Below are 27362 nucleotides of genomic sequence, written 5' to 3'. Positions count from 1 at the left end.
TCAAATGCACGCATCTAGGGGATCTCCTAGAAGCACACATCTCGGGGATGGCTGGATAGAACTTACCAGCTTCACCGAAAAACAACTACAGGAAAAACTAGACAAATTACCACCAGTATTATTACTATTAACAATAGCTTACAATGAGCCTCTTCTCTGTGCCATGAACCTAAGGTGCACTAAACACGTTACATACGTTACCTTGTATAATCTGCAAACCACCGCCAGGCAGCAGATTCAACATCCCAATAATGGGCCTCTTCTTTAACACACTGAAGCTTAGAGTAATTTTAACTTGCCCAAGGTCATACAACTAATCGGCCTGGAACCTGCGGTTTTGGTTCCAAATACATGTATGAGCCTAAATCCTAGGTGCAAAGGCTCTCCAGCCTTACCTGGCCTTCACCCAACAAGCGGTGTAGGGAAAATGGAGTTACCCAGGCTCCCTTGCCGGATATCCGGTGCCGAGTGACTCAGCTATATTTTCCCGCATGCGCAATACCCATGTGCCGGTATACACTGAGGACCTGCGCTGCGCAAGCGCAGAGGTTACCCCGTAGGTCGTAGACGGCTAGATGCCGGCTTTGTTTACATAAGGCGGCCAGGACTTTCTGCAGGTGCGTACTCCTGTCCGCATTAAAGGCATGTCAGAGATCCTATGCTCCGCCAGTGTCCTTCAGTCTGCCCAAATCCCGAGTGAATGGGCCAGAACTTGGGCGCTTGCAGGGGTTATTCCATCTCTTACAGATGGAGGAATAAAGGCTCAGAGACACTAAGTGGTCCCAGGTCACACAGCTAAGTAGGCAGCCGATTAGGGAACCGAACATAAGCCTGCATCAAAGCTCGGGTCTCTGCCATCCAAAAAGCACAGTCTGAGGCCTGGGAGACACCCCGTGGTGAGTACCAGTCCTCCACATACTTTATAGACTCCAAGCAGACCTGTTGTCTCTGAAGATGTGAAACTTGAAACCCTCCAACGCCAGAAATGCTCGGTAAAGAAATACTGCTTAATGATTGTCTTTTTTTTTTTTTTGAATACTTAAAGTGAATCCAATCTTCTACCCCATTATGGAGAGCTTCCATCTGTCTGCTATAGTGTTCAAAGCCCTGCCCTCCCAGCCACTTCATGGATGCAAATTTCTTTTATGGCGAACCCACACCTGAATGCACTGATGTGTAAGTCTCGCAGGTGCCCAGAATCCAAAATGAATTGGAAGTACACTTCAAACAATACATCCCAGCTGTCTATGTTACTATTTAAATGCACCCAAACAAAATCAAGTGTGCTTTTGAAAAGCAAGGAAAATGGTTAGCGGAACTGTACATCCAGTTTAAGACTAGGATGGCACCAGGAAAGCACAACATAGTCTCTTTTCCAAATTAGTCCAAGTTGTAATAATAATAATCTCACCATGATGGCATTAGCTTTGTTGACAATGTGACAGTCACGAAGAAAAACAAGGAAATATGTAAAGCACTTTATGCTTGCACGTCCATTGCAAAGACTGCCTTTAAAAGAAATAATTTTTGAACAAAAGCTGTTCCACAGAGATGAGCCCTTCATAGGGAAATCAGAATCTTGTAAAATCCAATCTCACAATAACAAAGTAAACCTGGTGTTGTTTATGTCTGCGCTTTGGTCCTGAATGACAAAGTCAAAACCTAAGTTACTACCCATTTTTAAAGTATGATGAAGGTTCAAGTACCTTTGCTCCAGTCCATCCTATACTTCTGCAGATGAGCCATTCAGAGTCCCAGGAAGTTGACCATTCTAAGCTTCTGGGATCAAAAATAAAATTTCCCATCTACCAGTCTCCTAATCTATTTTTTCCCTCCACTGAAGCACACTTAAGTAAAAAACTGGTCAGCTTCCCTGTCTGTTCTTAGCAACTTGTGTTATCTTCATTATGATTCTATGAGGTTGGTATTTTTGGCTCCATTTTACAGACCAGGAAACTGAGGTTCAACCATACACCCTAACGAAAGCCACATATATAACTCCTATGGTCAAGACATTTTTTGTTTTACTCATTATCTTGATACAGAGAGGAAGAACTATAGGGGAATAATTATTTAGAGTAAACTAGCTCTAAGAAGCACAGAAAACTGAAACATGAAAAAGATTCCTAACTGTTCAGCTTATTTGTTTTCTATGCATATAGGAACCATTTTATGTGCCTGTTTATTATGCTTCTTAGAGCTAGTTCACTCTAAGTTAAGTATTCCCAAATAGTGTTTCCTCTTTGTATCAAGACAATGAATAAAATAGTAACCCCATTCCCAAACATACCCCTGGGCCAGGGGCATGGTTTACAGTGATCCTCTGGCGTAAGCTAAACAAAGCCTACCCCTTGGAGCTGGCAAGATTGTAGGCAACAGGATGTGGTTGTCCAATCCATGAGTCATAACCTAGCAGGTGGAGTAGGGTATGACGATTACCAAAACTGCAACGAATTTCCACTATGTTACCAGGCATTTAAAGAGTGCTATATGCTCAGGGCTGAACAAGATGCTCTGCTCATAGTATATGTGTATACTATGTATACCCATATAACAACCCTACGAGGTTGGTCCATTTAGCCCCAGTGATATGTATGTTTAGGAAAGGGGACACCGGTCCATCGGAGACATTCTTCTCTCTTGCTGAAAGTGTCGTGACACAAGCTGGAAGCCTCAAGGGGGTGGTTGAGGTCAAGCAGGGGATCAGCAGAGGAGCTCAAAAAAAAGCCAGAGAAAGCAAAATCTATGGATCAATTCCGTTGACAAAATTGCAGCCCAGGGCAAACCAACTTGAAATCACCCCTCTGGGAGGCTTTTTATTTACATGAACCAACTACCTCCCAAAGCTCACTGTGCTATCTCTTGTATGCAAAGATCGCACAATGGCTACAGCGTGACCTTGGTGACCTTAACGTAACCTTGGTGACCTTCAAACGAGTCACTACAAAACTGTATCATCAATTTCTCCAGGCATAAAAGGCCATTGTTAGACTAGAGCTTAGCCACCCTGGTTGCTTTAAAACAAAACAAACAACAAAAACCAACAAAAATCCTATGCCCTGGACCCTACCTCCAGAGATTCTGATTTAATTGCTCTGAAGTTGGTCCAAGATATCAGGACTATTTTTCAAAAAGTTCTCCAGGTGATTCTGTTTTGCAGCCAGAGTTAAGAGCCACAAACTTCTCTGCCGAGTGAGACCCGAGGTTCTGTTCAGCTGCGTGTGACAATTGTCAGCTCTTACCCTCACAGCCTGTAACTTGACAGGCTAAGTCTTAACACTAGTAAAGAGCTGACCAGGCAGAAATGAGGAGCCAGCTGCAGGAATCCCACCAGGGTGGTGTCAACCTGAGCATTCAGACAGACAAATCTGAACTGTCAGAGTTCCAGCCAGAAAACTCACAAATGAACAGGTATGAAAGTGAAGAAAAAATGAGGTTATGCCCTTTACAAAAGATCACACAAGAATCACAGTCTCTAACACCAGTCTCTTTTTTTTTTCCTGAAAATGAGATGCCTTTCCTTTCCCAGAAACTCGAGGATATCAGGGTGCGACAAAGGATGGCAAAGCCCACCAGCAGCGATGTTCAGTGGCTGCATTACCCATCCTGCCGGGAATGCAAAGCTACAGGATCCAGAGCTTCATCAGGTAAGTGGGAAAACCTCCAAGTACTTAGAAATAGACCCTGTAAATCCCCATAGCCGTTAACTGGACTAGATATGACTATAGGTTTTAGGGTCCTATACCTGCCAGTTCTGCAAGCCCCGTCAACTCTTAAGTGAAAAAGCAAGTCTACAGAGGATACATCCAGTCCGAGAACAAGGAAGGTGCATGTCAGAAGGTCCTCCCCTGACACTGCAAAGTAACAGAATCCAAACCCGGAAGTGCAGATGTTTTCCCAGCCATCCATGTACATCCCACCGTGGTGGAAGGCACCTGTGCTAAGCAGGGGAGCTGCCTGTGTAACGGGGGTTCACCGAGGACAAAGTGAGAGGTGTGGCTGAGCTGCATACAGACTGGAAGTCGCAGAGGGGGTGGGGTCGCTCCAGAGAAGGTGGGTTAGCCCTGTCATCAGCACTCTCTCCAAAGTACTGAAGAACCATGTGGGATGTACCCAGCAAGGTAAGAATGGGCAGGAAAATCTGCATCTGAAGGGCACGCTGCATGGTCTCCTAAGGGCTCTGAGCTCCCTGGGATGAGGGGCTGTCAGCCTAACTCCCACGACAGAGCCTGGCATACAGTATGTGTTCAGTAATGAGTGAGTGAATGAGTGAATGAATACAGGAACAGGAGAAAGGCTGAAGGTGCCTGTGTTGGGGACTAAGAGTACACATAGCCCTTTGTGTGTGTGTTGGTGTGTGCTCTTCTGAGCCATAAGCAAAAACACTAACTTCTCCCCTACTGTCTCGCTTTTTAATCACTGCTCACCTATCGGAAACAGCAAGCACCTAAAACATGAAGCTGGAAGGAACTAGCTTGAGTATCTAATAAGCACTTCTTCAGACAGCAAACTCAGAAATGAACTGGGTGGCCAAAGACTTGATCACCCCGTCTCCAGATTTCTTCTGTAACATATAAACTACTCAGTGACGATGACGACATTTATTTTCTCCCTTGTATTCCATCTATGTCAGTAGTGTCTGATTTCTTTCTCCCTTAAAAAGACCATAATTGTGTGTTACTGGCACTTGCATGATTTAAAACAAAACAAAACTTCAAGTCTCTTCCTCAAATTTATTTTCATCATATGACAAGGTTTTCTTTTAAAAAACAACTTTTTAAAATTATTACTTGAACAGCAGTCAAAGATGTATATTGAATATATTAAGCAACATAATATTTTATTGGCAAGGAGCAGAGATTTGCAACAAGAAACACAATCTGTGGTTCTCAAGTAAAGATACAGACTCAGCACACCAAATTCAATCAATTTTAATACTCTTTGTACTCTTCTAAACATCAACAGCCAACCGACGGCGGCATGGCAATGATATGGTAGGGCCATGAATCATGCTATTGATTTTCAATATCTTCTGTGCAGAAAATTAAATTATGCAAATGCATGCCTTTACGGATCCTTACCTTAATGTGAAACTGCTTACTTGCTTATGTCAGCAACTTAATTACACAATTAAAAATGGTGCATGCTTATGAAAATATGTGGTTTCACTCCTCGGAACAGAAGGGAAGTGTAAACCTGCCTATGGTTGCCATGTGACTACCAAGAGGGAGGAGCTGGCATTATGCAGACATATATCCCACATTCTACCAAGTTCAACAACACCAAGCCTGCTGTGGTTTATGGAGCTGAAGTTGGCTGACAGCGCAAGGCTCAGGAGTGCTTTAAGTGGTTTTAATGCTTCAAGGAATTGGGTTCACAGTGATGTAACAAGTGTAGAAGACACAAAGGATGCCCAATAGTGCACAGTGCAACAGACTCCTCCTCAAAGAGGATGTCTCTAATGCAAGTTACACACACACACACAGCAAACAACTTGGACATGAGATATAACAAACTTGAACAGCCTTCGAGGGTCTGGATCCTACAATAATTACGACTCTACAAAGAGAAAACCCAGCCACCCCCATCACCCAGGAGAATAGGACTCCCTCATTTTTGACAGGATAAAAGCAGAGATTTCAAAACCAATAGCATTAACTAGCTAGTGATGCCTGAGTCTCACTCGGCAGGAGGAATCTTATGTTGGTTGTTATGCAGAAAGCTGACTGAATGACAGGTCTTTTCATCTGGGAGTCTTCATAAACTGCATCCCCTCTCAGAACTTATACCGAGCCCACCTCAGTTTCAGTCTAAAGCAAAAAAGATAAAAATGTTTCCAGACCCAAAGGCCCAATCCTTTCTTGTAAAAATATCCTGAGAGCTACCTACCATGGAAGGTATCAACAAAACTGTTTCCTATGTGCATGATTTAATTTCCCAGAGCCACAGAACAGAGTTTATAACAATAAATGTTTTTATTCTGGGAATAGGAAAGATGTGTAATCCCATCTGCCTTAACGATATCTTCAGGAGGATTTGGTATAATTCTTGCTCTCAGTGTTTCACAGAAATTTTGACTTGAGGCAGAGAAAAAGAGTTTCCAGCTCTGTTAACTCCTGCGTTAATTTGCAGGCTGAACTTTTTTTTTTCATACAAAGAGACCAGCTCCTCTAAACACTACATTAAATATCGTCTTGACATAGATGTCTTTTCTTAGGTTTTACTGTCAGATAGAAGGGTCACTGAATCTACATGGGATAAAAATAAACGTAGTTATGAATTGACAGAGAGTATTTTTCTTCCAAAATTGCAGATGTGCAAATTGAAATTGCAAAGTACGACAAATATCTTATTGTCCTGGACAAAAGTGGTCCCTGTGCACATGCTTTGTATGTCTGACAACAAAAGGATGTCTGAGGTGCCTACAGGGAAAGGAAGTCATGTGGCCACCAAGCATTTCAAAATAACCACAGCATTCCTCCACATTACTGCTTTATCTTACCATATCGAACCAGCGATTTCCACTTGATCGCAACAGTGCTACGTTCTCCTATAAGGGAATGTGGTCACATGACAGAGGTTATGTGGAGGTGAAACCACAGTCAGTTGATGAGAACAGCCCCAAATTCCAGCTCCAACACAGTCGCACGTCTTGTCCTCAAAGCAAAATAGTGTAGGGACACTTGAGGGTATTTCCACTTAACAGCACGTTCAGTTCTAGGTCATTCCAAAGGACTTCAAAGCCTGGGAGAATTGGTCAGCTTCCATCCAAAATTGAACACATCAGAACAAAGAAGTTCTGGTTCCCCAGTGCCGGAATGAAAATTACTTGGGATGATGGATGGATGGCTCTCATATGAAGAGTCCTAGTTCCCTGCCAGAGTTACCGCCAAAAATAAGCCCACTAAAAATATTAGGCGCTCACACTTTCAAATCCAGGACGCGCGTTTCGAACGGCAGGCAAGCAGTTAAGCAGGCTGTTTATATCTATTACAGCTGCTCATACAACAAACAAATTAAAGATCCCTCGACGATGGTGAAATCTCTATCAAGCATAATTTTCTCTAAATTTTAAAGAGCATTTAAGAACATTAAATCCCACACAATAGTCTAAAATGAATAAATCTTTATCTTTTTTATGACGACAATGGGCAAAAGTATCAAAATTATAGTTAAAGTAATTAAATATTCCATCAGCCTCTCATCTCCTTTGTGCCTGTATTTCAATTAATTGCAGTAAAATGTACTTAGTGAGGGTCCCAAGAAGTAGAATCAAGAAGTGCATTCCTTTGTAACTGCTGCATTATAAATGGCCCCCCTAGCTGTCTGTGATACTGAGCTAACCTCAAATATAATAGATTGCATTATAGTAGATTACCTATTTTATCACATTCAAATGTACCTATTGTCCCAACTGAAAAACAACAAAAAAATTTTTCATCCTCCAAAGTGATAAAGGGACCCAATATAGAGCCATGGTTTTTTTAAAAAGTAAAATAGATGACTAAAACTTTTAGGCAATTCAAGGGAAAGAGGAAATCATACAACAATATAGTGACCTAGGGGGAAAAAGAACACAAAACAGGCTTGTAAAAAATGACAACTCAGTTAAAGAAGCGAAATAATGAACTCCTCTTCATTATTCTGCTCTGAAATAACTGATTACAAAAGGCAGAATCTTTTTTTTTAATCGCACAAGGCTGAAAGAGACAAAAAAAATTAGAGTGATTCATCTGCTATTGACTATATCATAGTTAAAAAACGTCCAAAATAAAAAACACACTAGCCAACAGGTCCAGATAAAGGCACACTTGGAAAACTGATTTATATGGGGGCTCATTGTATATCTGTGAGGAAAAGCTAAAAAATAACCACAACTCTTCCTTAGAGGCACCCCCCCCAAAAAAGAATTGGACTCCTGACTTCAAACATCAGACAGAAAGAAGTCACCCAGCCTTCCAATCCATTTTAATACTACTTGGTTCTCAAAGAGTCAGGTCTCTTGTTTCTATAAGATTACTGGGGAAATGAGGGTTAGGCACAGATAGTGTTGTAGTAGTATCAATTGCCACAAATCCCTACTTAACAATTGTACAGTTGTGCCATCTCCTTGAATTCTGGATGATCAACAGAGCTCGCAAATTCACATCAGCAATTGCGACTGGTGGCCACCATGCTGAATACAGCCATCGATCCAAGTGTTTTGTTTCACCCACTGTAAGTCTATGCATGTGTGTGTGTTTAATGAGTTGTCAACATGGGAAAAAATCCAAGAAGGAATGCCAACATCTGTATGTTTTAATGAGAAATCTGAACTTTGTTCTCAAATAGCAACAATATGCTCTGTGAACAGTGACTAGCCCTTCGGAGAAGAATCATGACCCCACCCAGTCCCACTGGATAATCTGTATTTCTTAACTAGTTCCCATGGCCATCTGAGTTTGCCATCTGTGGCCTGGCCCAGTAATAAGTTATTTACTAACTCAATCTTTATCTATGAGGAAGGCAGTAATAAAAGTGCCATCAATACAATGGCTCATATAATTCTTTCGACAGTCTTGTGGCTTAGGCACAATTATTCAGAAAAGACATGTAACTTGCCTAAAAACACAGAGGTTTGAACCAGATATTCCTCTCAAACTTGTACAACTACTCTGCACAAAACTGAATTTGAGGAGTCAAAAATATGTATGAGTTAACAGTTTTTCCAACCTGCTCAAAAGTAAATAAACATCACAAGCGAAAAAGCTTCTCCATGGGCCTCAGAAATCTAAAACTCCAACAATTTAAAAAAAAAAAAAAGCAGTTGTCTAAGCCAGTTTTTCCAACACTATTGCCAACTGTCTGAGATAAAATCACATTCTGATAGTACTAACTGAAAAATGTAGCGTGGCTTTCCTAACATGAATGTGGAGAATACCCCATTACAATTATACAAACATTGGTTATTTGTCTAGAAAAAAGAAAGTTACCTATATTCAAGCAGAAATAAATGTTAAGTTATGATTTGAAATAGGCAAACAAATAAAGTGATACACTGATTGATAAATGCTCTTCATTTATATTTTCTTTTGTGTAATGTTTATTTCCTTTGTGTAATATTTGTTCTTTTGTAACTGGGACTGCCTGAATTTTTTTTTAATCCCTGAGAAATAAAGAATAAACTTCCTAACTTGGGCCTTTTATATAACTCAGTCAGTCATATACACACATATAGTCCTTGTGAAATAGTGAGTGAAAAATAGTCAAGAAAACGGGTATTTCTCATAGAACAAAAAGAAAATGGAGAAAGAAAATTCCCTACTTAAATGTTTTTGGGTGCCCATTTCAAAGCTACAGCAACTCTCCCAACACCAGGACAATGGACCATGATGCACATTCCCAGGACTTGGATGTAGCAAGCTTCACAGTGACAGAAATATCCACCAAGGTTATACCCAACCATGGCAGATGGTAGAAAACACACTGTAGGCACAAATCCTAAGCTCTGGGCTTGGGGATCACATACAGAGGGCATTCCAACTTGAACACCCCTTTGCTGAAGACATCAGTCACAGTGTGGACAGACCTGACTGGCTTAGTTAACCCAGAAACCTGTGACCTCTAGGGCCACGGGAGAGACGGCACTTAAATCCTGGCCTCCAGCTGTCCATGCCCCAGGGTTCTGTGCTTCTGGCAGCAAAGTATGTACTCTATCGCCACACCAACTATCTGTTTAAGTAGCTCCTAACTCCTCTTGGCCAAAGGAGAATTGCAAAGGAATTTGAAAAGATGTAGGCAAGTATTGCAGTTCTTTCCAAGGTTAGGATACTACTACACCAAGGCATTCAACAATGCATACCCCCACATTACTCCTGCAATCTCAAGAGCTTCCAGCCCACTAGGGGGTCCATCAATAAATACATAAATTATAATTTGTATCCATGGTGAAACAAGCACCAAAATTAAATGAAACGAGCATGATACAGTAGGGAAGAAGACAAGGAGGGAAGGAATGTACTTCCAGAGGGTAGTCAGGGAAGGAGATCTCATTTTGGTTGAAGGAGGCATTGGTAACAATGAGAGGACAGAAGTCAAGATGGAGGAACAGCATGCAGCGGGATGCTGAAGCAGGAGAGAGTAAGGCATAAGGAGGCCATCCTGGCTGAAGCCTGATGAGCTGGTGCAGGGAAAATGAGGAGGCTGAGGAGGAACAGGAGCCGGATCCTGCTCTGAAATGAGCTTGGGAAGGCAATGAAGGCATCCAAGAGGGCAATCAATATGTTTGATATGTGCTTTCCTTTAGAACAGCTCTTCTCGACATATAAAGGGCTTTAGTATATCTACAGAGTTGTGCAACCATTACCATAATCTAACTTTAGAACATTTTTTTCAATGTATGCTTTGAAAAGGTGACTCTGCTATCTGGGGAACAGATTGGAGGAAGGGAGGCAGGCAAGAGCAGAAAATTGTGACTCATCACGGGAGCCTCCAGGGCGAGTGAAGAAGGATCATTCATGAAACGTGTGTTTGTGCCAGTGTGCAGGAAGACGGTGCTCCTGGAGGGAAAATTCTGAGCAAACAGTAGCCTAATATTTACATTCACCTGACCAAATGCCTACTCAACTCATTTTTAGTTTTATTTTCTACAACTTCCCTTTTGCCCTTTTTCACCTGAATTAGGATCTGCACAAGTTTGATCAAGCAATTAATTGCTTATACATGTCAATTTTTAAAAAACATAATTAATGACAGGCAAACCAGAAACAACTATTTACAAACACAATGAGGAAAAGCAAGAAGCCAGGAATACTCATTATCGCTACATTTTCTCTTAGAGCTAAGTAGTGCATAAAATTATACTCTCAATATCTTACAAGAAAAAAAAATTACCTGCCAGTATGATACTTATAGAGGTACAGGACACCCTATTATTGATGTTGAAAAAAACGGGTGGGTGATTAAAAAAAACAAAACAAATTTATCATTGTTTAAACATGGACAAGTACCTGGTTTTAAATCCAACTTGGCTTCTCTCTGCTTCCCTAAACAATTCTTGGAAAAAAAAATAAAACCCTTTCCACACTGGCACAAAAAGAGATACACCGATCAATGGAACAGAATAGAGAGCCCAGAAAAAACCCACACATATATGGACAATTACTTTAGAACAAATGAGCCAGGAAAATAAATGAAGAAAAAAACAGTCTCTTCAAAAAATGGTGTTGAGAAAACTGGACAGCCACATGAAAAGAATTAAACCAGACCACTATCTTATACCACACACAAAAGATAACTCAAAATGGATTAAATATTTTATGTTAAGACCTGAAACCATAAAATTCCTAGAGGTTTTACTGATGTTGTTTTTGGATATGACTCCAAATGCAAGGGAAACAAAAGCAAAAATAAACAAATAAGACTAAATCAAACTAAATAGCTTCTGCACAGCGAAGGAAAGCGTTGATGAAACAAAAAGGCAACCTGCTGAATGGGAGATATTTGTGAATGATATATCCAAAAGGGATCAATAGCCAAAATAAATAAAAGAAAATTCATACAACTCCACAGCTAAAAAACAAAGAACTCGATTAAAAAAAAAAGGCAGAGGATATGAACAGACATTTTTCCAAAGAAGACATACGGATGCCAAGAGGCATATGAAAAGATGAAAGATGTTCAACATCATTAATTATCAGGGAAATGCAAATCAAAACTACAATGACAAAAAAAAGAAACAACAATGACATATCACCTCACACCTGTCAGAATGACTCTCACCACAAAGACAACAGATTTCAAGGGTTGGGAAGGATGTGGAGAAAGGGAACCTCCCATACACTGTTAGTGGGAATGTAAACTGGTGCAGCCGCTGTGGAAAACAGTATGAAGAGTCCTCTAAAAATTAAAAATGGAACAACTGTACAATCCAGTTAATCCACTTCTGGGCATTTATCTGAAGAATAAGAAAACACTAATATCAAAGGATATATGCATCCCCATGTTCACAGCAGCATCATTTACAATAGTCAACATACGGAAACAACCTAAGTGTCCAATGACAGATGAAGGATAAAGAAGATGTGGCATATATACAAAATGGAATACTGCACAGTCATAAAAAAGAAGAAAATCTTGCTATTTTGCAACAACACAGATGGGCTTTCAGGGTATTAATCTAAGTGAAATAAGTCAGATGGAAAAAGACAAACACCATATGATTCTACTCATATGTAAAATCTAAAAAGCAAAACAAATGAACAAACAAAACTCATAGATATGAAGAACAGATTGGTGGTTACCAGAGAGGAAAGAGGTAAGGATGCAGGCAAAATGGGTGAAGGGGGTCAACCATAGTGATGGATGGTAACTCGTCTCGTGGTGGTGATCACTTAGATGTGTATACAAATATGGAATTACAATGCAATACACCTGAAATGATAAAATGTTATATACCAATTTTACTTCTAATTTAATAATGTTTTTATTCACCCTAAAATAAAATCAAAAGCCATGCACCACCAACATCACAACAGCAAAAAAGTCTGTCTCTTCCCCAAGTAGGTGTCAGCAATAGAACAGTAAGCAATCCAAGTAAAGGATAATAAGTAAATTAAACTACGGTAATTCATCTCTGCACGATGACAAAGATTTTGTCTTTAGCAACTGTTTAGGATTGTCTACAATCACGAAAAACCATTCAGAGACAACTATACATTGTGGCTGGTTGGGGGATAAATTACCAAAAGACCTCTCTATGCATTATTGGAAGTCCATATGGAACCATTTCTCCCCCCTGAAACACTGAGAAATAGGTCTACCATAGGTTGTGCTTGATTCAATTTATGTAGATCAGTCCCTGGAATTTAAAAGAAAAAATAACCCAAGGAAGTGGGTCATATTGCCCAGGCAACCGCTTTAATGTTGCGACTCAGAATATCCCAGGGCTACAAGTTCATTTCTGTTATCTCCATTTTTATTAGGTGTTAGTTTCGCTTTCTTTCCAGCAAGAATGAGGTTTGCTTTGTTCTCAGTTGCAGAAAGAAATCATCAGAAGAAATATCTTGTATTCTGCTTTGCTTGAAGAGGAGTTATTAACTTTAAATAACACAGTGCAAGTCACAAGGAAAATAATTTAAAAGGGTTATTACAATCTTAAATAAAATGATTTAATTAAGAACTCTAACCACATAAAAATTTTCACCAGAGCACATCAAGATGGCTAAAGCATTTATCTCTAAATCTGCTTTAACTAGCTCTATAAGCAGTGTTTTCAGCTAATTATATGGGGGGAGGTCTTTTTCCCTTTTTTTTTTTTTTTTTTGGAAAAAGGGCTATTTAACCCAAAGTCCTTTTCTGATGAAGAAATGGCAGCTATTAAATAAGCAGACTTTGTTTCTCTTTTCTTTTTTCATTATGCCTTTTCTAAAATCATCTCCAACTCTGACCAATTACACCTTAAGATCCATTTGAAGAGTCCAATGGAAAAGCAGTTTTATGACTTGAGAAAGCTCAAATCCAACATGGAAAGCTCAGTTCAATATTTCTTTTTTCTCTCACTATTTGTATAAAAGAAGCTAAAGAAAATCAATTGCAAAGAGACTTCAACTCTGGATTTAAATCCTTTTGTGACTCTGCAATATAGTCAAACTGGGGCTAGGAGGGGGAATAAACAGACAATTTCTTTTATTATTTTTTATAAATATAATGATGCTGAAAGGCAACTTTGTATCTTTGGAGGCTTCCCTATCAGGGAAAATTGAATGAAACAAAATTCCCTTTGATTTTTAGACAGCAGATGAGAAAGACACGGCATATGCAATAAAATACCCTGAAACAAATTGGTACAATTCATGTGTCAAAACTACAGGACTCTAGTTTACAGAAATACGGAGTGAATTTTGAAAAATAAACACTTCTTTAAATATTGCTTACAAGGTTTATTGAACACATTTGCTCTTAAATATCACCTCTGCATAATCAGTGAGTCAGTATCAAGTGAAAAGGTGAGAGAGATGGCGGGTGTTAGAAGCTGGCGGAAGCCTCAGTTTTTTCTTCTGTACCAGTCCACGTTTAGAAGAAGCCACTCTTTGATATTTCATACAACAGAACCACAAAGGCTGCAGATTTTAGGTGTTTCAGAAATCACACATGGTTTCAGGAACCAATGTTTCAGAAAAAGAAAGAGTACTTTGTAAAATGCATTTAGGACTTTTCCCCTTCACTCTGTTGGGGAGGAGGGCCTTTAATAGAGATGCTATGACCAGAGGGTTCTTATTAAAATTGTTTTACCCAAAGTAGAGAGATGCTCAGACCCAGGACAAAACAGTAAATGGAATGGGGAAATGGGGCTAAAGATATTGTAGCAGAAAAAAAACCCAACCAACAAACAAGGGTTTTTAATATATGTTTCATTAAGAAGTAAGGATCTTTTTTAATCTCTACCTCAATGTCAAAGAAGTAAATTCATTCCTAAAATTCCTCCTGCACTGCTTTCGTGTCTAAAATTAACAAAGATAATGAGTCGAGATGCTGAGGATGGCTAATATTTCTTTAGCACTTACTGGGAGGCACTGTGTTCTTCAGCTGGATTTTCTCATATAATCCTCACCAGAACCTTGAGGGGTAAATCCTCTCCAGTTTTCCAATTCCTGAGGCACAAAATACTTAAAGTCTCAAAGTCTCATTATATTGTACAGGGTAGAGAAAGGAATTCAAACCCAGACCCTCCAATTAATGAAACAGGCTAGGAGAGTGAAGCTCCACTGAGCCTTCCCTCCAACGTCTGAGAGCCTGCAACATGGAAATAGATAGTACATGTTCAGGCTCTTTTTTTTAAATACATATAAAGACTCAAACATAAAATATTAACACAGAAGACGTTTAGACTGATACAAAGTGACCTTGAACCAGGATACTCCTGTGCAATAATCATTTTACATATTTTGTCCAAAGGTCCCCACTAGGTATTTACTGCCCCCAGCCTGTGTCCCAGAAGAAACACCGTGTGTTTTTGATTGTCCTTTAAGGGGCTTCACACCGAAAGAATTCCCTGTAAAACTCTCTAGTTGCAACTAAAAATACTATAATAAGAGTGATAATTCCTGAAAATTATTACAAGAGCTTGCAAAGAGAATTCCAGCACTACAGCTTACACAGGAAGGCATTACACTAACACCAACTAACTGCTGAGAACACAATTCCCTGTCTCTAGAACAGAAAAAAAAAAAAAAAAAGTATGTTCCACACAGGCATATGTTCATATTTTAACTGAGAACCGGGGATCAGAAGAAGCCTTTATAACTACACTGTCCAACACAGTAGCCTCCAGTCACGTGGGGCTACCCTGATGTGTCGTAAGAGTAAAACATATACAAGGATTTTTCAAATACCTAGTAGGGAAAAAAAATGCTTGTAAAACATCTCATTAATACTTTTATTTTGGTTACATGTTAAAATATTTTGGATATACTGGATAAAATAAAATACATCCCCATCTAAAATATCTGAAACGTGTTGTGTGGCTTACTTCCTACTGCTTCTGCCCCAAAGACAGAACGTGACCTAGAAGACCTCAGGGACACACACCCTCCCCTCTTCCTTTCCTCTACCTGCTCCATTCCCACAAATTAGAGGACCTCAATTTCTTCTTTTCTTCCCTCTTCTACCCAAAAGACTGCTAAGCCAATGTGGGGAGGGATGGTGGTGGTATTTTTATAGAGGCATATGGTCTACCGGTCTGTGCAGTGCTTTAGCTATAGAAATGCAGGGCTCATGAACAAGTCAGTAGCTTGACACTGAAGAACACAGGAGCAGCCTCATAGTGTTTGGCATATGGGCCATTCAATTTTTCAGAAGGAATTAAGTTGAGAGGACATACAGCATATACAGAGAAGAGAACAATTTCAATTTAGATGTCACTATTTCTGGAAAACATAACCAAATGTTCAACCTGGAAATAACAGTTCCTCTTCCTGCAATGACCACCAACATTCTCCAGGTACCATGCCTTTAGGACCTTTCCCAAAACGTTGCACCCAAAAGCAAACTTCCTAAGAAGTCTAGGAATTCCTGGCGGTGCCCAGTTGCCCACATGACCATTCATCTTAATGTCATCCTTCTAACTTCAGGCCGACCTCTTCGTGGAACAGGAGGTCCCTGGGGGCACACAGCCCTAAATGCCCAAATCTTTGATTTATAATGATGGTGCAGGAATATACCCCTGAAGTCATGAGTCTCTTGGTCTACAGGGAGGCTGCAGAATGAATTTTTTTTTAACAAACTCCTTCTGGGATCAGACGCAGGTAGTCAACAGGCCACATTCTAAGCAACATTAATTTGTTCAAATCATCAACAGTGTACATCCACTGCTAGCGGGGGACAGGGAAAATGAAAATCTTTCACAAAATAAGTTAAGAAAAGTATTTGTAATTAAGCCCTCTAAACTGACGTGTCTGCAGAAAGCCTGGAGATAAAAAGCGTGTTCTGCATTTCTTTCCGCTCTGGGTTTTTGAAGGTCATGAGACTCACAACAGATGTGGCCTGGTTTGAACCATAAAGGTCTGCTTGGTTAACAGCAGTGTTTCAAAGCCCAACAGCTGAGGCACTGCGGCTCCAACAGTTGGTGGGCTCCAGCCCAGCCGGGCGAGCCCCTGGCTCTGCCAAAACACACAGTCTCCCTTGCAGGCAAGCTTCCCGGGAGTGGGACCGGCAACTTGCACGCCCCGTGGTGGTCGCAAACCCAATCCTTCAAAGAAATCACTGCGCATCTAAGGAGACCCGTCTAAGCAAAACTAAACAGCACAATAAGATGCAGTAGCGTTTCCTGGAGCAAATGAAATAATGGACCATTACTTTGCTGGCAACAATCTTGGGGCCATGAAACTTATCAATAATCATATTATCACACATCTAGTCATTTCCATGATAAATTCTTTTTTTAATAGCACTTATTGCTCTTTCTGATTATAAAAGCAATAAATATTTGTTGTGGAAGCCCATTAGGCGAAGCACATTAATGAGCAGAGTACATAAAAAGCATAAACAAGAAAATAAAAATGACCATAACCACTGTTAGAATTTTGCTATATTTCCCTCCTCTGTTCCAATCATCTATAGAGTCATTTTTTAACGCATAGTAAATCTTTCAAAAATCAGTCTGTGTTAGGAATAGACGGGATTTCAAAACTGTAGAATAGATAAACAAAATTATACTGCATAGCACAGGGAAATACACATGAGATCTTATGGTAGCTCACAGAGAAAAAAATGTGACAATGAATATATACATGTTCATGTATGACTGAAAAATTGTGCTCTACACTGGAATTCGACACAACATTGTAAAATGATTATAACTCAATAAAAATGTTAAAAAAAAATGAGTCTGTGTTAAATCTTCTAACTCCCAAATTGGAAGAACATGTACAAGCAAAGCTCATTTCCATAAAAACTAAAAGTACCACCACTCACGGGCCATGTGACTCTGTCTCCAGATGCTCAGTTGCAGGACATCTTCGCTTAGTGTCCCTCTGTCCCTCCCAACCACTAACCTTCCCCCAGCTGGGATGCCAGGTATTAGTTGCCAGGTGTCCTCACTCCTGTGCTTAATTTTGTAAGACCCTTCAGTTTTTTATGGTGTGCTTCCCTGGTCCTTTTCAGCAAGTGGGTTTGCAAACACTTTAGGAAACATCTAGTCTTTAAAATAAGAAGACACCCTATATACAGCTCTTTTAGAGATAATCTTGACTGAAAATTTACTACGTGCCAAGCACCATTTTACTCCTCACAGTATCCCTACAAAGGAAGCACTACTGTTCAATTCACCTTAGACGACCAAAACAGAGGTTGGAGAGGTCAGCTGATCTGCGCAAGGTTGCATGGACAAGACATGGCAGTGTCATGTCCAAGCCCAGGACAGCACAGTAAGTAAACTGCTCAGGACCCTATAAATTCAGTCTTCTTCACGGCCCATTCTTCCTTGCCGTCAAGCTAAGTAAATATGAGAGGCTTAAACGTCCTCTGAGCGAAAGAAAGAAGTGAGGACAGGGATGGGACTGAAAGTACCAAATATCAACAGAGAAGGGGGAAAGCTATGGAAATATCACAAATAGTCCAATTACAAGCCTGTAAAAGGGCTTCACCGTGCAGACAGGTAGACCAGCCATCCACACCTGCCAAAAGCAAAACTGTAAAATTAGATAAAGCTCAGGTGTTGTCAGTCTCCACAAAGCCTCACAAACTCCTGACGAGAAAAGTTATTCCCAAACATGGAAATAAGGTAAAGAGAATGCACTATGTCCTTTCCGTGTCACAGCCGGGTTGAGTTTAACAAACTCACCCCCAAATTATTTAACTCCTAGGGGGAATGTACCGTTGTTGGATTTGCTATTCACTATGATGAAAGGCGAGGCTGGTGAAGTTACAGATTAACCTGTAGATTTATAACCAGTTTCAAAAAAGAAAAATAGGTTATGGTTTTACAACCCTGTAGGATATTAACCAGTGCTGGAGCAAACTGAGCGATCATGTTCTGACATTCCTTATTGGCTAAAAATACCCACTTCCTCTAAATGTCCTTCCAACTAGCACTGCCATATTGCTGTTCACCTCATTAATGACTTGAATTTGATATTTATTAATTCTGCTTGTGTAAGCGTCATGCTTTTATCTTTTTGAACCTTATGACTCGATACTGCAATGCCTTAAACCACGCTCCCGAGTAAGCTGGGTTGCAGGTCTATGCCTCTTCTGTCTTTCATTTCCAAGCTGCTGCACTCAGAAACATGCCAGCGAAAACCAAAATTAAATTCTATAGCTCAACCTTAATAATTGGGAACAGCTTAACATAACAAAACTCAAAAAAAACACAATCTCATAGAGAAGATTTCTGGGCATGCAAATATTCAATAATAACAACTCAATAATAATATTCAATAACATTCCATCATAATATTATTATTAAATATTATTAAATATTATTGAATATTATTAAAATATTCAATAATAAAATGCTTAAACTTCAGGCCTCGAAACATGCAATACAGAGGGCAGACACTAGAAGAGATATTATTCAACCACTAGTCTAAAGTGGATTTTAAAATGGTCTGGGAGACATCTTATATGTCCTCTGGGTGGGTAAGTATCTACATACATAACTATTTAGCAATATTTTGATGCTTCTCACTTATGACAGTGTATTTCCACTATAAAAATCTTTAATACATGTGATATTTGATAATATATTTCCCCAAAATTATTCACTCAATTTTTCTAAATATACTCTCACAATGAATGATTTTCAACCGTTAATCCATGCACATGTCTACCCATGGTGGAAAAAAAAAAATCCCACCAAGTCATAAATCAAAAGATCCTTTCACTTCAAAGGGACGACAGACAGGAGACAGCAGGACAACCAGGTGCCCAAAAGACAAAGCCACTACACAGCAGCCACAGTAATGACGAGACGTGGCTGAAGCTGGAAGATCAGAGCGGCAGCTCCTCTCAGATTTATGTTCCAAGGTCATAGAGTATGATGATTCATTGGAAATATTTAAACTGGAGAGGTTAGAGTAAATGTGTGGGGAAGGCCTGTCCTCCACCAGCCATCTCAGCCACAGTCAGAAACTTCTGGCTTTTCTCCAGCTAAAATTCAACGGTGCCTTCATTTGATACCAGCAAGGCCAACACCCAGAGTTGCTGCCACCATGTGCTTAATCCTCAACCCAAGGTAGATAACGGTCACATTTCACAGCACTCTCCTGATGAGGCAGGACTTGTCCTCCCAACCTGGCTCAAAATTGGGTCCCAGAAAGAAAATAAAACAGATGTTAAGCAGACATCACTAATCTGCTGGAAGTGACTCTCAGGATAAAATATATACCACATTGTTTTCTTTTGTTTTGTTTGTGGGGGGGTGGGTAATTAGGTATATTTATTTATTTTTTAAGGGAGGTACTGGGGATTGAACCCAGGACTTCTGCATTGCAAAACACGAGCTATACCCGCCCCCTCTCCATGTGCCACATTAAAGCGAGGACTTCTCAGGAGATACTGAGGTCATTTGCCCTGGACACAGTGATGAATTCATGCAACAATAACGAAAAGGGGTAGGGGTAGGATGACAGAGAATCAGATCTTCAAAAGAAGGTACCATCAAAAGGGAAGAAGAAGGGGGAGGGTATAGCTTAAGTGGTAGAATGCATACTTAGCATGCACAAGGTCCTGGGTTCCATCCCCAGCACCTTCATCAAAAAAATAAATAAATAAATAAAGCTAATTGCCTCTCCCACCAGGGGAAAAAAAAAAACAAAACGAAAAGAAACCTTAAAAAAAAAATGGTCAAAAGGGAAGAAGAGAGCGTAAGGAATCACTCTACCCAATTTTAAGACTTGTGTAGCTACGGTAGTGAAGACTGTGATATGAGCAGGTAGACACAGAGATCAATGCAACAGAAAAGAGAACCCAGAAAGAGACTTGCATTGTACCACCAACTGATTTCAGACATAGGTGCAAAAGCAGCTCAATGCAAGAAGGACGGTCTTTTCAAAAATGGTGCTAGAGCAATTGGACTTCCATAGGCTGGGAGGAGGAGGTGGGGAGGGGAAAAGAATATTGACCTAAACCTCATGTCTTATACAAACAGTAACTCAAAATGGTTCATAAATTTTAACATAAAATGTAAAACTATAAAACCTTTAAGGAATAGAATAAGAGACAATCTTCTGGACCTGGGGCTTGTGAAGAGTTTTTGGAAATGACACCAAAAGCATGAATCAGAGAAGAAATGAATAAGTTGAACTCCATCAAGACTAAGAACGTTTTTCTATAAAGAGACTTGTTCAGAGGATGAGGGGACAGGCTACAGATAGAGAAAAAATATTTGCAAACCACACATCCAACAGAGGCCTACTATCCAGAGTGTATGGAGAACGCTCGAAACTCAACAGTAAAAAAAAAAAAAAAAAAAAAAAAAGGTCATTTACCCTATGACCCAACATGGATATCCACACAAACATCTGTACACAACTATTAATAACTAATTTTGTGGTGAAGCAACCAGGAACTGGGAAAAACCGAAACCTCCCCTAAAAGGTGTATGTTTATACAAACTGGTGCAGCCACACCATGGAATACTGCTCAAAAAACAAGGTGATCCACGGATGCACACCACAGCATGGATGGAGAGCCGGGACATTACCCGGAGAGAAAAAGAGTCAATTTCAAAAGGTCGCATTCCGTACAATTCCATATATATTAACATTCGCAAAATGACAAAAATACACAGATGTAGAACAGATTAGTGGATGCCAAGAACTGGGGGTGGTGGGGGCGGAAGGAGGAGGTGTGTGACTGTAAAAGTGAAGGAGATCTTCGTGGTGAAGAAATCATTCTGTATCTTATTCCAGGGGTGGTTACACCAAACTACACCTGTAACAAAGTGGCACAGAGCTATACACACACATTGTACCAAATGCCAAACTCCACTTTTGACAATGTAACTGTAATTACCTAAGACGGAACCAATGGAGGAAACCAGGTGAGAAGTACATGGAACCTCTCTGTACTGTTTCTGCCCCTTTCTGTAAATCTACAATTATTTCAAAATTAAAAGTTATAGTAAGTGAACACCTTTGCCAGAGAGTCTAACCATGGCCACAATGTTTGCTTCGTAGCCAACCCCTTTTGATAACTTCACACGGAAGTAAGGAAATCATACCAGGTGAAATGTATGTTTAAAGACAACGACACCATGAGTGTTTTCTTTTTTCTTGTTCTCCCCAAAATGTATTTACACACAGATCCTATTTACAACAGTAATATCAAGGGGGAGGCAGGGAGAGAGCAGATGAAACTTAGCAACTTCTTGGAAATGTATCCCCATAGACAATCTGACCATGAAAATGAATGCTGTTGTGATAGAAAAAAATAGAAAAGCCACCATTACTTTAAATTTCCTGTTGATCATCTGATGAAATACTGAGAAAATACAAGTGCATTAACACACATTTCCAGGCCTTTGAACAATGTACCAATTAGGGAGGTGGATTACATAATTTCTACAATAAAGACATTTCCTGAAAAGAAAGGCAAGAGGAAATAAGTGAAGTTCTAAATAGTTGGCCTCGACTGAATACAGAAGTTTCAGTCCAGGGACAGCTTACAAATCCAACTTTTTTAAATTACTTATCCACATCTGCCCATCCCCAAGAACCCACTTCCCAAACGATCCTTTAAATTCCATTTCTAGTCCTCAAACCATTTCAATGAAAACAGTGTTGTCGTCTGTGGGCTGGCACCTTTATACAGTTTATAAGAACAGAAAATAAAACACGTATTCATAAACTTATTATTAAAGAAGTATGTATAAAAACATCTGTGTGCCAGACAGTATACTAAATCTTTTTTAAGGCAATCTATTTAAGTTTTAAAACTAAAATAAACAGATTTAGTGTTAATACATTCACTCTTATTAATTCCCCAATCACATTATCATACTAACAGTTTCACTTTGTGATAACGAAATTAAGGGAAAACAGGACTATAAATCTGATATTGACTTTCATATTTCATACACTTGCCTAGAATATGAAACCAGCAGGGGAGTCTTTTGCATGAACAGAACCCTGAACACCCAATTCTCATTTCAGCAAGTGGGTTGGATGCCCATTCTGCACCTGTCCCCCCACCTTACCCGTCCTCTTTATTCCCCCAGGTCAGGACCCAGGTTCGGTTGCCTGAGTCCCATCTCTCCGCCATGCCTACTCAGCTGTGAGCTTCCAGCCTTAATTCACAGCACTGGGAAGGTGGTCCAAATTGGTCTACCAATTTCTGCTGCTCTGGTCTGGATGCCACACTTTGTGCAGCTCCATTTTGCCACCTCAAAGAGAACCTCTCTGAGGACAAATCCGACATAAGATGACAGAGCAGGAAGATGGAAACAACCTGGATTCCCCATGAACTTGGCTGGCTACCGATTACCTAGAAATCTACTACCCCTGGATGATCTCCAGTAGGAATGATGACATTTCTTTATTTTCTCACTGCTCAGAGCTGTGTCTCTCCTGACTCCAGCTGAGAGCATCCTAAGTGATGCCTGGCTTTTGCTTATGTGCCAGCCCTACCCAGGGTGTGGTCTCTGTGGGGATTAAGAGAATCAAGTCCTCCAGGCATTTCCTGACTCAGGGAAATAGACAGGAGGACGTGGTATTGGAAATGAAAAACAGAACATAAAGTTGGTCCTAAAACATAATGCTTCTCTTCTTGATCCTTAATGATTGCATAAAATTCCATCACATAGACAGTCAAGCCCCATGATCAGCTGATAGATTACTCTGTATGAGTTAGAAAAGGCACCTCGTCCCCTGGACACTTCTCTGCCATCTGCCAGGATAAAGGCCCAATAACTGTCTCCATCAATCACATAGTAACTCTGTACTGAAAGGCACGTCCTTGAGTCTGTAGACAGGTATACAGGTGGAGGGATCTCCAACCCAAACTTCTGGGAAGCCAGTGCATCCTTACACTCATCATCAAATCTCAAACAGTTAGCAGTACAATCAAATATAGTGACACTCTATTACTAAAAGCACTAAAACAATTCAGTTTGCAATTCTAATGGAGGTATCCAACTGGAACAGTAACCAACACTCCAAGAGTCCCAGACAGTGGCCAGTGACCAGGAGCAGAAACGCACAATAAAATTCCAGCTAGAAAAGAATCAGGACTGGAGGGCAAAACTTGGTGCAAATTTATTACACTGAGCTGAATTTACAACATAGTTGAAAGGCAAGAAGAAGTTAAATAATCCTGTAAGACAATCAGCAGAGAGATGTCTGATTAAGTGCCTAGAAAACAGAATAGACAATAAATTAAAATTACGAGCAGGAAGAGTGGACTTCACAGAGATCCCAGCTAAAATACTTAAATAATCAAGGCCAACACAGCAGAAACTAGTGACAAATCTAATAGGCTAGGGTACAGCAGCCAGTGTCTTGCAACTAGGTATTTCAAAAGCCTCTAAGTGCATTTTCCAACGGCTGGGATTAACCTACAATTAGACATCAGCTTTAGAAACGCAGTCACATCAGATGTACAGCTTTCTCTCCCAATATTCTTACAACTCACTCAACCAGGGTTTGATACGTGCCTACCATGTGCTGTGAATACAGCGGTGAAAGGACCTGATCATGTATTGACTTGTTTGCTATCATGTGCACACTTTTCCATATGCATGTTCCCATTCAATAAAAGTGAACCAAAAAGCCCTCTTCCATCACGGTGCTTACGGTCTGAGAGGTTGGATGTGGAGGGGAGACAGGAGACAGGAAACAGCTACATTCATGTAAAATACATAGAATGCCAAACAGCACTCAGGAGAAAAAAAACAAGCAAATCAGAGAGAGGAGACAGGACAGGTCAGGAGTGCGCTATGATGTGAGACAGCGTGGACAGAGCAGGCCTTCCAGACACAGGGCATCTGAGCCAAGACCCCCAGGAAGCCAAGAACAAACCATGCCGGTCTCTGGGAAAGACTATTCCAGCCAAAGGAAAAACAATCAGAAAACACGGAGGCAGGAGGGTGCCTGGAAGCATGAGGAACAGCAAGCAAGACCAGTGCGGCTGGAGCGGAGTGACTGCGGGATGGAGAAGCAGAGGAGGTCAGAGAGGGGACGGAGACTGGAGTCACAGGTGGCTGATGCCCTTGGTAAGAACTCTCACTTGAGAAGAGGGATGTCGCTCAGAGGAGTGGCAGGATCTGAATAAATATTTTAACAACACTCTGCTTGCCAGTGATTCCAGATACACAGAGATCCTTTTGTTTTTCATAATGCACATCAACTTTCACTGGGATGGCACTGTACACCTGAGAGTGCTTCCGAGAAACAGAGAGGCTCCCCACTTAGAATCATTTCATTCGGCCCACTTATGTATCCACTTACTTGATAAATGAGAGTCAGAGAATCAACAGCAAAACACATGTTCTACTCTGAGTTCCTTCTTTTTCTTTCCCCCACTATTATTCCCTTTGTAATTAACCAAAGTGCCAATGGTCAGTTTTCCTTGATTTAGCCCAACCCACACGTATTTACAGAGGCCCTACTATGTGTCCGGCAGGAAGTGAATGAGGTGGGAGGGGCTGGCCCTCAAAGTTAACAACAGGCCACTGTGACTCAAGGAGTCAAGAGTCTGTTACCAGAGGGGCAGGTGCATGAGAAGAGCACTTGACTCTGAACCTGAGGCAGGAAGGAGAAAGGTTTCCTGAAGGAAGTGATAGCCGAGGTATGGGGAAAAATGTCTTGGTGCAAGGGAGACCAGAAAAATAGCACAGCACATGGCTTGGCACAAAATAAGTGATCAACCCAAGGGATGAAGAGCTTCTAATTGGACCACAGTGGAACTTCAAAATCCTCATCCTTACTCACCAGCCCATACAATGCTGGTGAAGCCCAGTGTGGATTGTCCAAGCGTCTTTCTCTAAATGATTGATAACTGGCACGACTCCCAAGGAATAAAGATCTCTACTCCTGATTCCACTAATTTGGAACTGGTGATCCTTTTGGGCAACGATTAGTTTGGCCTCATCCATGAAAAGAGTTTGCAATGACAAATTAAAAGGGAAGTGATACATTGTTTTAGGAAAGCAGTTTGATACACTGCACGGATGAATCAACAAGTGAAGCATGTGCCAGGCAAGAAGGCTCACATATTGGCCAGGGAGCGTAGGGCAGGGTCTCTCGACTTGGGCACTTGGGACATTTGGAGCAGGAGGCTAATTTACAGTGAAGGCTGTTCCACGTGTGCACTGTGGGGCGCTGAGCAGCACTGCTAGCCTCTCCCCACCAGATGCCATCAGGAAGCCCCTAGTTCCCCTGGAGATGGGACCACCCAGAATGTCTCCAGACATTGCCACATGTCCCCGAAGTAGCAACATCGCCCACCAGTTGAGAAACACTGCAGTAATGAGGAAACTACAGACCCTCAGTACTTTGTGAAGGAGCACAAGGGAGGACATGCAGCAAGAAAGGGAAGAACTCGCTGTTCCTCCTGACCCGGGACCCATTTACGTCTTTTAATGAAGGACCATTAAAGTGATGATCGGAGAAACTCCACTGTTAGCCCCACTTTTCCCAAGACTTACACACACGCAGACTCAATTCAGAGACAGGACTTCAGGTGTGAGGTGACAAAATACAGAACTGCTATGAAGAGGAAATGGCTGAGAAGAGGGAAATGAGAGTTAAGAAATCGACATGAGTAAAGACGGACCACCACACAGACTTAGTCTACGTCCTCCTGGCTCCCGTCTTCTGGCATTACGGAGCCTGCCTCCAAAGACCCGACCTCAGGGTGGAGGGGAACCTGGAGGACGGGTGGGGCGTGGAGACCCAGGACAGCCTACGGCGTCTGGGAAGGACAAAGAGGAAGGGCAGGAGCTCCGAGGATGCTGCTCCCTGGAAGCCTGTGTAGGAAAGGCCACCACACTCCGTCATCCCCACACCTCCAGGGTCAAGGCCCCTCGATGAACACTTGGGAGCAGCTGGAGTCTTTTCTTTTAATTAAAGAACTTGACCCCAGGGCCTTTCCTCGATTATGTCTTCACATACAACACTAGTCAACAAACAAATTCTTTTCCCCAAATGTGTATGATTCCCACTCAGTTGCCCTCTTTCGCTCTCCCTGTGGTAAGATTTTATGGATTGGCAGCCAGCAAAGCAACATGATGTCTCACGTAGAGAAGAATCCTTGCTGTTTGTGAAAGCTTTTGGAAGAAGAGAAGTGGAAATCTTTGCCTACAATGAAGCCCAGGGATTTCTACAGCTTTATAGTAAGCCAGCTGATGGCTGGTGTCTGTACCATTCGAGAGAGATTGGGGTGGGGGTGGGGGGTAGGCCAAGGGAAGGGTATAACTCAGTAGAATGCATATTTAGCATGCATGAGGTCCTGGGTTCAATCCACAGAACCTCCGTTAAAAAAAAAAAAAGAGGGATCACTGGGGACAATTTATAAAACCAATAGAGCTTTAACAGGTGTGAACTCAATGCTGACTGTTTATTCCCTTTCGGCTTAAGACCCAACATTCACATTCACTATGTGTATCACAGTTCAATGACTGCTCCAAGTCAACAGCATTGAATTCCAACCTTTGTTACAAATGGGAAAGGAGAAGGGGGAGCCAGAGCACCCAGGCCAAAAGGTCATCAAACCCTTGGTGCCAAATCCAGCTCTCCTAGGCGAGTTCATCAAGCTGTCCTAGGAGTCTCCGGGCCACTTCGGTGCCCTTTGCCTTCCAAACGGCCTGGTTTCTAACTGCCAAAGAAAACTTACTAAGTCACAGGAGAATGAATTTGGTACTCAAGCTGCTGTTTGGGACAGTCCCG

At 41.0% G+C, this 27362-nt stretch overlaps 1 protein-coding gene and 1 long non-coding RNA gene across 6 annotated transcripts in view; one reads left to right on the top strand and one right to left on the bottom strand.

Moving 5' to 3' along the window:
• Window positions 1-27362, bottom strand: part of PTPRG (protein tyrosine phosphatase receptor type G) — a 658718-nt gene that overhangs the window by 497793 nt on the left and 133563 nt on the right. Inside the window, exon 1 of one of the 5 annotated variants that reach the window (XM_072941597.1) lies at window positions 202-381. The exons of the other annotated variants lie outside the window; for them this stretch is intronic. Coding sequence (XP_072797698.1) covers window positions 202-244 — 43 coding nt within the window. The 5' untranslated portion in view covers window positions 245-381. Of the gene's footprint in view, window positions 1-201; window positions 382-27362 lie in introns of those variants that run through there. 5 annotated transcript variants of the gene reach the window in all.
• LOC140686587 (uncharacterized) lies at window positions 569-3641 on the top strand. Its single transcript, XR_012060421.1, has 3 exons — window positions 569-617; window positions 748-896; window positions 3530-3641. It is a non-coding gene; the product is annotated as an uncharacterized lncRNA (long non-coding RNA).

This window comes from Vicugna pacos, chromosome 17, assembly GCF_048564905.1.
Source record: "Vicugna pacos chromosome 17, VicPac4, whole genome shotgun sequence".
NCBI lineage: Eukaryota > Metazoa > Chordata > Mammalia > Artiodactyla > Camelidae > Vicugna > Vicugna pacos.
This window is presented reverse-complemented; position numbering and strand designations above follow the sequence as displayed.